The sequence below is a fragment of the Heterodontus francisci genome, chromosome 43, assembly GCF_036365525.1.
Source record: "Heterodontus francisci isolate sHetFra1 chromosome 43, sHetFra1.hap1, whole genome shotgun sequence".
Classification (NCBI taxonomy): Eukaryota; Metazoa; Chordata; class Chondrichthyes; order Heterodontiformes; family Heterodontidae; genus Heterodontus; species Heterodontus francisci.
In genome coordinates, this window is record NC_090413.1 from 7,293,532 (window position 1) to 7,305,752 (window position 12,221).

Consider the following 12,221-nt stretch of genomic DNA (forward strand, 5'->3'; position numbering starts at 1 on the left):
GACACTGACCCAGAGAGTTCACCATGTACTGACACTGACAAACACTGTCCCAGAGAGTCTCTCCCTGTACTGACACAGAGAAAAACTGACCCAGAGAGTTCACCATGTACTGACACTGACAAACACTGTCCCAGAGAGTTCACCCTGTACTGACACTGACAGACACTGACCCAGAGAGTTCACCCTGTACTGACACTGACAGACACTGACCCCGCTAATTTCACCCTGTACTGACACTGACAGACACTGACCCCGCTAATTTCACCCTGTACTGACACTGACAGACACTGACCCCGCTAATTTCACCCTGTACGGACACTGACAAACACTGATCCAGAGAATTCTCCCTGTCCTGACACTGACAGACACTGAACTAGAGAGTTGACCCTGTCAGACACTGAACCAGAGAGTTCAGCCTGTACTGACACTGACAAACACTGACCCAGACATTTCACCCTGTACTGACACTGACAGACACTGACCCAGAGAGTTCATCCTGTACTGACATTGACAAACACTGACCCAGAGATTTTACCGTGTACTGACACTGACAAACACTGACCCAGAGAGTTCACTCTGTACTGACAAGAACAGACACTGACCCAGAGAGTTCACCCTGTACCGACACTGACAGACTCTGACCCAGATAATTCACCCTGTACTGATGCTGACAAACACAGATCCAGAGAGTTCACCCTATACTGACACAGACAGACACTGACCGAGAGAATTCACCCTGTACTGACACTGACAAACACTGATCCAGAGAATTCTCCCTGTCCTGACTCTGACAGACACTGACCCAGAGAGTTCCCCACGTACTGAAACTGACAAACTCTGACCCAGAGAGTTCTCCCTGTACTGACACAGAGAAAAACTGACCCAGAGAGTTCCACCTGTACTGACACTGACAAACACTGTCCCAGAGTGTTCTCCCTGTGCTGACACTGACAAAAACTAACCCAGAGGGTTCACCATGTACTGACACTGACAAACACTGACCCAGAGAGTTCACCATGTACTGACACTGACAGACACTGACCCAAAGAATTCACCCTGTACTGACACTGACAGACACTGACCGAGAGAATTCACCCTGTACTGACACTGACAGACACTGTCCCAAATAGTTCACCCTGTACTGACACTGACAGTCACTGACCCTGAGAGTTCACCACGTACTGACACTGACAATCTTTGACCCAGAGAGTTCTCCCTGAACTGACACAGAGAAAAACTGACCCAGAGAGTTCCACCTGTACTGACACTGACAAACACTGTCCCAGAGTGTTCTCCCTGTGCTGACACTGACAAAAACTGACCCAGAGGGTTCACCATGTACTGACACTGACAAACACTGACCCAGAGAGTTCACCCTGTACTGACACTGAAAAACACAGACCCAGAGAATTCACCCTGTCCTGACACTGACAAACACTGACCCAGAGAGTTCACCCTGTACTGACAATGACAGGCACTGACCCTGCTAATTTCACCCTGTACTGACACTGACAAACACTGATCCAGAGAATTCTCCCTGTCCTGACACTAACAGACACTGACCCAGCGAGTTCACACTGCACTGACATTGACAAACACTGACCCAGATAGTTCACCCTGCACTGACACTGACAAATACTGACCCAGCGAGTTCACCCTGTACTGACACTGACAAACACTGACCCAGAGAGTTCACTCTGTACTGACACTGACAGACACTGAACCAGAGAGTTCACCCTGTACTGACACTGACAGACACTGACCGAGAGAATTCACCATGTACTGACACTGACAAACACTGATCCAGAGAATTCTCCCTGTCCTGTCTCTGACAGACACTAACCCAGAGAGTTCACCCTGTGCTGACACTAACAGACACTGACCCAGAGAGTTCACCATGTACTGACACTGACAGACACTGACCCAGAGAGTTCACCCTGTACTGACACTGACAAACACTGACCAAGAGAGTTCACCCTGTACTGACACTGAAAAACACTGACCCAGAGAATTCACCCTGTCCTGACACTGACCAACACTGACCCAGAGAGTTTACCCTGTACTGACACTGATAGACAGTGAACCAGAGATTTCACCCTGCACGACTCTGATAGACACTGACCCAGCAATTTCACCCTGTACTGACACTGACAAACACTGATCCAGAGAATTCTCCCTGTACTGACACTGACAGACACTGACCCATAGATTTCACCCTGTACTGACACTGACAGACACTGACCCAGCAATTTTACCCTGTACTGACACTGACAAACACTGATCCAGAGAATTCTCCCTGTCCTGACTCTGACAGACACTGACCCAGAGAGTTCACCCTGTGCTGACAGTGACAGACACTGACCCAGAGAGTTCACCATGTACTGACACTGACAAACACTGTCCCAGAGAGTCTCTCCCTGTACTGACACAGAGAAAAACTGACCCAGAGAGTTCACCATGTACTGACACTGACAAACACTGTCCCAGAGAGTTCACCCTGTACTGACACTGACAGACACTGACCCAGAGAGTTCACCCTGTACTGACACTGACAGACACTGACCCCGCTAATTTCACCCTGTACTGACACTGACAGACACTGACCCCGCTAATTTCACCCTGTACGGACACTGACAAACACTGATCCAGAGAATTCTCCCTGTCCTGACACTGACAGACACTGAACTAGAGAGTTGACCCTGTCAGACACTGAACCAGAGAGTTCAGCCTGTACTGACACTGACAAACACTGACCCAGACATTTCACCCTGTACTGACACTGACAGACACTGAACCCAGAGAGTTCATCCTGTACTGACATTGACAAACACTGACCCAGAGATTTTACCGTGTACTGACACTGACAAACACTGACCCAGAGAGTTCACTCTGTACTGACAAGAACAGACACTGACCCAGAGAGTTCACCCTGTACCGACACTGACAGACTCTGACCCAGATAATTCACCCTGTACTGATGCTGACAAACACAGATCCAGAGAGTTCACCCTATACTGACACAGACAGACACTGACCGAGAGAATTCACCCTGTACTGACACTGACAAACACTGATCCAGAGAATTCTCCCTGTCCTGACTCTGACAGACACTGACCCAGAGAGTTCCCCACGTACTGAAACTGACAAACTCTGACCCAGAGAGTTCTCCCTGTACTGACACAGAGAAAAACTGACCCAGAGAGTTCCACCTGTACTGACACTGACAAACACTGTCCCAGAGTGTTCTCCCTGTGCTGACACTGACAAAAACTAACCCAGAGGGTTCACCATGTACTGACACTGACAAACACTGACCCAGAGAGTTCACCATGTACTGACACTGACAGACACTGACCCAAAGAATTCACCCTGTACTGACACTGACAGACACTGACCGAGAGAATTCACCCTGTACTGACACTGACAGACACTGACCGAGAGAATTCACCCTGTACTGACACTGACAGACACTGTCCCAAATAGTTCACCCTGTACTGACACTGACAGTCACTGACCCTGAGAGTTCACCACGTACTGACACTGACAATCTTTGACCCAGAGAGTTCTCCCTGAACTGACACAGAGAAAAACTGACCCAGAGAGTTCCACCTGTACTGACACTGACAAACACTGTCCCAGAGTGTTCTCCCTGTGCTGACACTGACAAAGACTGACCCAGAGGGTTCACCATGTACTGACACTGACAAACACTGACCCAGAGAGTTCACCCTGTACTGACACTGAAAAACACAGACCCAGAGAATTCACCCTGTCCTGACACTGACAAACACTGACCCAGAGAGTTCACCCTGTACTGACAATGACAGGCACTGACCCTGCTAATTTCACGCTGTACTGACACTGACAAACACTGATCCAGAGAATTCTCCCTGTCCTGACACTAACAGACACTGACCCAGCGAGTTCACACTGCACTGACATTGACAAACACTGACCCAGATAGTTCACCCTGCACTGACACTGACAAATACTGACCCAGCGAGTTCACCCTGTACTGACACTGACAAACACTGACCCAGAGAGTTCACTCTGTACTGACACTGACAGACACTGAACCAGAGAGCTCACTCTGTACTGACACTGACAAACACTGTCCCAGCGGGTTCTCCCTGTACTGACACTGACAAACACTGACCCAGAGATTTTACCGTGTACTGACACTGACAAACACTGACCCAGAGAGTTCACTCTGTACTGACACTGACAGACACTGATCCAGAGAGTTCACCCTGTACTGACACTGACAGACACTGACCGAGAGAATTCACCCTGTACTGACACTGACAGACACTGACCCAAAGAGTTCACCCTGTACTGACACTGACAGACACTGACCGAGAGAATTCACCCTGTACTGACACTGACAAACACTGACCCAGAGAGTTCACCCTGTACTGACACTGACAGATACTGACCGAGAGAATTCACCCTGTACTGACACTGACAAACACTGACCTAGAGAGTTCACCCTGTATTGACACTGACAGACACTGACCAAGAGAATTCACCCTGTACTGACACTGACAAACACTGACCCAGAGAGTTCACCATGTATTGACACTGACAGATACTGACCAAGAGAATTCACCCTGTACTGACACTGACAAACACTGACCCAGAGATTTCACCATGTACTGACACTGACAGACACTGACCGGGAGAATTCACACTGTACTGACACTGACAAACACTGACCCAGAGAGTTCACCCTGTACTGACACTGACAGACACTGACCGAGAGAATTCACCCTGTACTGACACAGACAGACACTGACCCAAAGAGTTCACCCTGTACTGACACTGACAGACACTGACCGAGAGAATTCACCCTGTACTGACACTGACAAACACTGACCCAGAGAGTTCACCCTGTATTGACACTGACAGACACTGACCAAGAGAATTCACCCTGTACTGACACTGACAAACACTGACCCAGAGAGTTCACCCTGTATTGACACTGACAGACACTGACCCAGAGAGTTCAGCCTGTACTGACACTGACAAACACTGACCCAGAGATTTCACCATGTACTGACACTGACAAACACTGACCCAGAGAGTTCACCCTGTATTGACACTGACAGACACTGGCACAGAGTGTTCACCATGTACTGACACTGACAGACACTAACCCAGAAAGTTCACCCTGTACTGACACTGACAGACACTGACCCAGAGAGTTCACCATGTACTGACACTGACAAACACTGACCCAGAGTGTTCACCATGTGCTGACACTGAAAGACACTGACCCAGAGAGTACATCCTGTACTGACACTGACAAACACTGACCCAGAGAGTTCACCCTTTACTGACACTGACAGACACTGAACCAGAGAGTTCACTCTGTCAGACACTGAACCAGAGAGTTCAGCCTGTACTGACACTGACAAACACTGACCCAGACATTTCACCCTGTACTGACACTGACCAACACTGACCCTGAGAGTTCACCCTGTACTGACACTGACAGACACTGACCCAGAGAGTTCACCATGTGCTGACACTGACAAACACTGACCCAGAGAGTTCACCCTGTACTGACACTGACAGACACTGGCCCAGAAAGTTCATCCTGTACTGACACTGACAAACACTGACCCAGAGAGTTCACCCTGTACTGACACTGACAGACACTGACCCAGAGATCTCACCCTGTACTGACACTGACAGACACTGAAGCGGAGAGTTCACCCTGTACTGACACTGACAGACACTGACCCAGAGAATTTACCCTGTACTGACACTGACAAACACTGACCCAGAGCGTTCACCCTGTACTGACACTGACAGACACTGACCCCGAGTGTTCATCCTGTACTGACACTGACAAACACTGACCCAGAGATTTCACCCTGTACTGACACTGACAAACCCTGACCCAGAGTGTTCACCATGTACTGACACTGACAGACACTGGCCCAGAGTGTTCATCCTGTACTGACACTGACAGACACTGACCCAGAGATCTCACCCTGTACTGACACTGACAGACACTGAAGCGGAGAGTTCACCCTGTACTTACACTAACAGACACTCAATCAGAGAGTTCACTCTGTCAGACAGTGAACCAGAGCGTTCACCCTGTACTTATACTGACAGACACTGAACCAGAGAGTTCACGCTGTACTGTTCATGTTATCATCAATATGTCTCTGGATGTGACTGACAGTGTCTGTGCGTGAGTGTGACTGGGTATTTCTCTGAACGTGGGTGTAATGTGCCCTCCAACCCTCCAAGATATCTGCGCCCACCCCCCCACCCCTCCACTATTCAGGCTTCTTGTGCACCCCTGATTTTAATCGCTCCACCATTGCTAACTGTGCCTTCGGTTACCCAGGCCCCAAGCTTTTTAAGGTGGAGGTAGATTCTTGTTCAGCAAGGGAATCAAAGATTATCGGGGGTCGATGGGAGTGTGGAATTTGAAACAGAAACAGATCAGCCATGATCTTATTAAATGACGGAGCAAGCTCGATGTGCTGAATGGCCCACTTCTGCTCCTAATTCGGATGGTCGTATGGTAAGTTCTGGAATACCCTGCCTACACCTTCCGCCTCTCCACTTCGCTTTTCCTCCTTTAAGACACTCCTTAACTCCTCCCTCTTTGAATAAGCTTTTGGTCATGTGACCTCACATCCCCTTTTGTAGCTCGGTGTCACACCTTGTTTTATAATGCTCCTGTGAAACGCCTTGGAACGTTTTATTACGTTCAAGGTGCTATATGAATATAAGTTGTTGTTGTTGTAACTGGATGTGTCTCCTGAGTGTGACTCATTACCTTGTCACAGTTGACACAGTTGTATGGATCTTTGTGCAGGGCTCCGTCAGTGAAGACTACGTGACTGTTATCGTCGATGCTTCGTGTGGTGCTCTGCTTCTGGAGTGTGCTCCTCGGGTCTAACATTGGTGACAGGTAATCCTGAACCAGGTGCTTGAGGCCAACTGTGGAGTAACCGCTCCAGGAGTACGGCCTGAATTGTAATCCGAGGCTCCGGGGAGACTCCAGAGGGAGAAACAAGTTATCTGAAATAAAAATATGCATTAAAGGAGATTTAACCAACTTCCCCACAGAGTTACTCAGGATCTTCACTGATAAAACCTTTTCCTCTCTCACATGTGGAGCCATTTCATTCACGTAGCCTTTCAGTTTTCGACAGTACCCTCAGGGCAGCAGCTACTGTATTTACTCAATTGTTCTTAATCCGGCCTAGACTATGGTCAATCGTTGTTCAGTTCAGTCTCACAGTCCGTGCTAACTCACCCAAGTTTCCATTCCTCACCCACCTTGACATTGAGTGTTAATGGGTAATTCAATTGTGAGGGATCAAACCCCCATCGGATCACTGGATCCTATCCTGAGCTCATCTTCACACAGGCACGCTCTCCAGCAAAACATGACATTCACATGGAGAATGTCGAGTGTGTTCAGCATATTTAGTACAAGTGTCACATTTCTGTCACAATTACTAGTCACATTTCCTGTTACTGACATTTATTACAATTGGCGTAAGCTTAACTTTTAGCAGTCCCAGCACACAGCCACCAATCCAGCACACTACCATCAGCCACCAATCCAGCACACTACCATCAGCCACCAATCCAGCACACAACCATCAGACACCAATCCAGAACACGACCATCAGCCACCAATCCAGCACACAACCATCAGGCTCCAATGCATCACACAACCATCAGCCTCCAATCCATCACACAACCAGCAGGCTCCAATCCATCACACAAACATCAGCCACCAATCCATCACACAACCATCAGCGACCAATCCATCACACAACCATCAGGCTCCAATGCATCACACAAACATCAGCCACCAATCCAGCACACGACCATCAGCCTCCAATCCAGCACACGACCATCAGCCTCCAATCCAGCACACAACCATCAGCCTCCAATCCATCACACAACCATCAGCCTCCAATCCATCACAGAACCATCAGCCTCCAATCCATCACAGAACCATCAGCCTCAAATTCATCACACAACCATCAGCCTCCAATACAGCACACAACCATCAGCCTCCAATCCATCACAGAACCATCAGCCTCAAATTCATCACACAACCATCAGCCTCCAATCCAGCACACAACCATCAGCCTCCAATCCATCACACAACCATCAGCCTCAAATTAATCACACAACCATCAGCCTCCAATCCAGCACACGACAATCAGCCTCCAATCCATCACAGAACCATCAGCCTCCAATCCATCACACAACCATCAGCCTCAAATTCATCACACAACCATCAGCCTCCAATCCATCACACAACCATCAGCCTCCAATCCATCACAGAACTTTCAGCCTCAAATTCATCACACAACCATCAGCCACCAATCCAATACACAGCCACCAGTCCAGCACACAACCATCAGCCTCCAATCCAGCACACAACCATCAGCCTCCAATCCAGCACACAACCATCAGCCTCCAATCCATCACACAACCATCAGCCTCAAATTCATCACACAACCATCAGCCTCCAATCCATCACACAACCATCAGCCTCAAATTCATCACACAACCATTAGCCTCCAATCCATCACAGAACCATCAGCCTCCATTCCATCACACAACCATCAGCCTCAAATTCATCACACAACCATCAGTCTCCAATCCAGCACACAACCATCAGCCTCCAATCCATCACACAACCATCAGCCACCAATCCATCAGACAACCATCAGCCTCCAATCCAGCACACAACCATCGGCCTCCAATCCAGCTCACAAACATCAGCCTCCAATCCAGCACATAACCATCAGCCTCCAAACCATCACACAACCATCAGCCTCCATTCCAGCACACAACCATCAGCCTCCAATCCAGCACACAACCATCAGCCGCCAATCCATTAGACAACCATCAGCCTCCAATCCAGCACACAACCATCAGCCGCCAATCCATCAGACAACCATCAGCCTCCAATCAAGCACACAACCATCAGCCTCCAATCCAGCACACAACCATCAGCCTCCAATCCAGCACACAACCATCAGCCGCCAATCCATCAGACAACCATCAGCCTCCAATCAAGCACACAACCATCAGCCGCCAATCCATCAGACAACCATCAGCCTCCAATCAAGCACACAACCATCAGCCTCCAATCCAGCACACAACCATCAGCCTCCAATCCAGCACACAACCATCAGCCGCCAATCCATCAGACAACCATCAGCCTCCAATCAAGCACACAACCATCAGCCTCCAATACAGCACACAACCATCAGCCACCAATCCATCACACAACAATCAGCCTCCAATCCAGCACAGAACCATCAGCCTCCAATCCAGCACAGAACCATCAGCCTCCAATCCATCACACAACCATCAGCCTCCAATCCAGCACACAACCATCAGCCTCCAATCTATCACACAACCATCAGCCTCCAATGTATCACACAACCATCAGCCTCCAATCTATCACACAACCATCAGCCTCCAATCTATCACACAACCATCAGCCACCAATCCATCACACAACCATCAGCCTCCAATCCAGCACACAACCATCAGCCTCCAATCTATCACACAACCATCAGCCTCCAATGTATCACACAACCATCACCCTCCAATCCATCACACAACAATCAGCCTCCAATCTATCACACAACCATCAGCCTCCAATCCAGCACACAACCATCAGCCTCCAATCCATTATCCAACCATCAGCCTCCAATCCATCACACAACCATCAGCCTCCAATCCAGCACAGAACCATCAGCCTCCAATCCAGCACACAAACATCAGCCTCCAATCCAGCACACAACCATCAGCCTCCAATCCAGCACACAGCCTCCAATCCATAATGCAAACATAAGCCTCCAATACAGCACACAACCATCAGCCTCCAATCCATCACACAACAATCAACCTCCAATCCATCAGACAACCATCAGCCACCAATCCAGCACACAACCATCAGCCTCCAATCCATCACACAACCATCAGCCTCCAATCCATCACACAACAATCAGCCTCCAATCCATCACACAACCATCAGCCACCAATCCAGCACACAACCACCAGCCTCCAATCTAGCACACAACCATCAGCCACCAATCCAGCACACAACCATCAGCCACCAATCCAGCACACAACCATCAGCCTCCAATCCAGCACACAACCATCAGCCTCCAATCTATCACACAACCATCAGCCTCCAATCTATCACACAACCATCAGCCTCCAATCCATCACACAACCATCAGCCACCAATCCATCACACAACCATCAGCCTCCAATCCAGCACACAACCATCAGCCTCCAATCTATCACACAACCATCAGCCTCCAATGTATCACACAACCATCAGCCTCCAATCCATCACACAACAATCAGCCTCCAATCTATCACACAACCATCAGCCTCCAATCCATCACACAACCATCAGCCACCAATCCAGCACACAACCATCAGCCTCCAATCCAGCACACAAACATCAGCCTCCAATCTTTCACACAACCATCAGCCTCCAATCTATCACACAACCATCAGCCTCCAATCCATCACACAACCATCAGCATCCAATCCATCACACAACCATCAGCCTAGAATCTATCACACAACCATCAACCTCCAATCCATCACACAACCATCAGCCACCAATCCAGCACACAACCATCAGCCTCCAATCCAGCACACAACCATCAGCCTCCAATCTATCACACAACCATCAGCCTCCAATCTATCACACAACCATCAGCCTCCAATCTATCACAGAACCATCAGCCTCCAATCTATCACACAACCATCAGCCTCCAATCCATCACACAACAATCAGCCTCCAATCCAGCACACAACCATCAGCCTCCAATCTATCACACAACCATCAGCCTGCAATCCATCACACAACAATCAGCCTAGAATCTATCACACAACCATCTGACTCCAATCCATCACACAACCATCAACCTCCAATCCATCAGACAACCATCGGCCACCAATCCAGCACACAACCATCAGCCTCCAATCCATCACACAACCATCAGCCTACAATCCATCACACAACAATCAGCCTCCAATCCATCACACAACCATCAGCCACCAATCCAGCACACAACCACCAGCCTCCAATCCAGCACACAACCATCAGCCACCAATCCAGCACACAACCATCAGCATCCAATCCAGCACACAACCATCAGCCTCCAATCCAGCACACAACCATCAGCCTCCAATCTATCACACAACCATCAGCCTCCAATCTATCACACAACCATCAGCCTCCAATCCATCACACAACCATCAGCCACCAATCCATCACACAACCATCAGCCTCCAATCCAGCACACAACCATCAGCCTCCAATCTATCACACAACCATCAGCCTCCAATCTATCACACAACCATCAGCCTCCAATCCATCACACAACAATCAGCCTCCAATCCATCACACAACCATCAGCCTCCAATCCATCACACAACCATCAGCCACCAATCCAGCACACAACCATCAGCCTCCAATCCAGCACATAAACATCAGCCTCCAATCTTTCACACAACCATCAGCCTCCAATCTATCACACAACCATCAGCCTCCAATCCATCACACAACAATCAGCCTAGAATCTATCACACAACCATCAGCCTCCAATCCATCACACAACCATCAGCCAGCAATCCAGCACACAACCATCAGCCTCCAATCCAGCACACAACCATCAGCCTCCAATCTATCACACAACCATCAGCCTCCAATCTATCACACAACCATCAGCCTCCAATATATCACACAACCATCTGACTCCAATCCATCACACAACCATCAGCCACCAATCCAGCACACAACCATCAGCCTCCAATCCATCACACAACCATCAGCCTCCAATCCAGCACACAACCATCAGCCACCAATCCATCACACAACCATCAGCCTCCAATCCATCACACAACCATTAGCCTCCAATCCATCACACAACCATTAGCCTCCAATCCATCACACAACCATTAGCCTCCAATCCATCACACAACCATCATCCTCCAATCCAGCACACAACCATCAGCCTCCAATCCATCACACAACCATCAGCCTCCAACCCATCACACAACCATCAGCCTCCAATCCATCACACAACCATTAGCCTCCAATCCATCACACAACCATCATCCTCCAATCCAGCACACAACCATCAGCCTCCAATCCATCACACAACCATCAGCCTCCAATCCAGCACACA

General features: G+C 48.9%; 1 protein-coding gene across 1 annotated transcript in view; it reads right to left on the reverse strand.

Moving 5' to 3' along the window:
- Positions 1-12,221, reverse strand: part of LOC137355583 (zinc finger protein Gfi-1b-like) — a 174,801-nt gene that overhangs the window by 45,965 nt on the left and 116,615 nt on the right. The window contains exon 4 of the mRNA XM_068020859.1: positions 6,803-7,047. Coding sequence (XP_067876960.1) covers positions 6,803-7,047 — 245 coding nt within the window. The remainder of the gene's footprint in view (positions 1-6,802; positions 7,048-12,221) is intronic.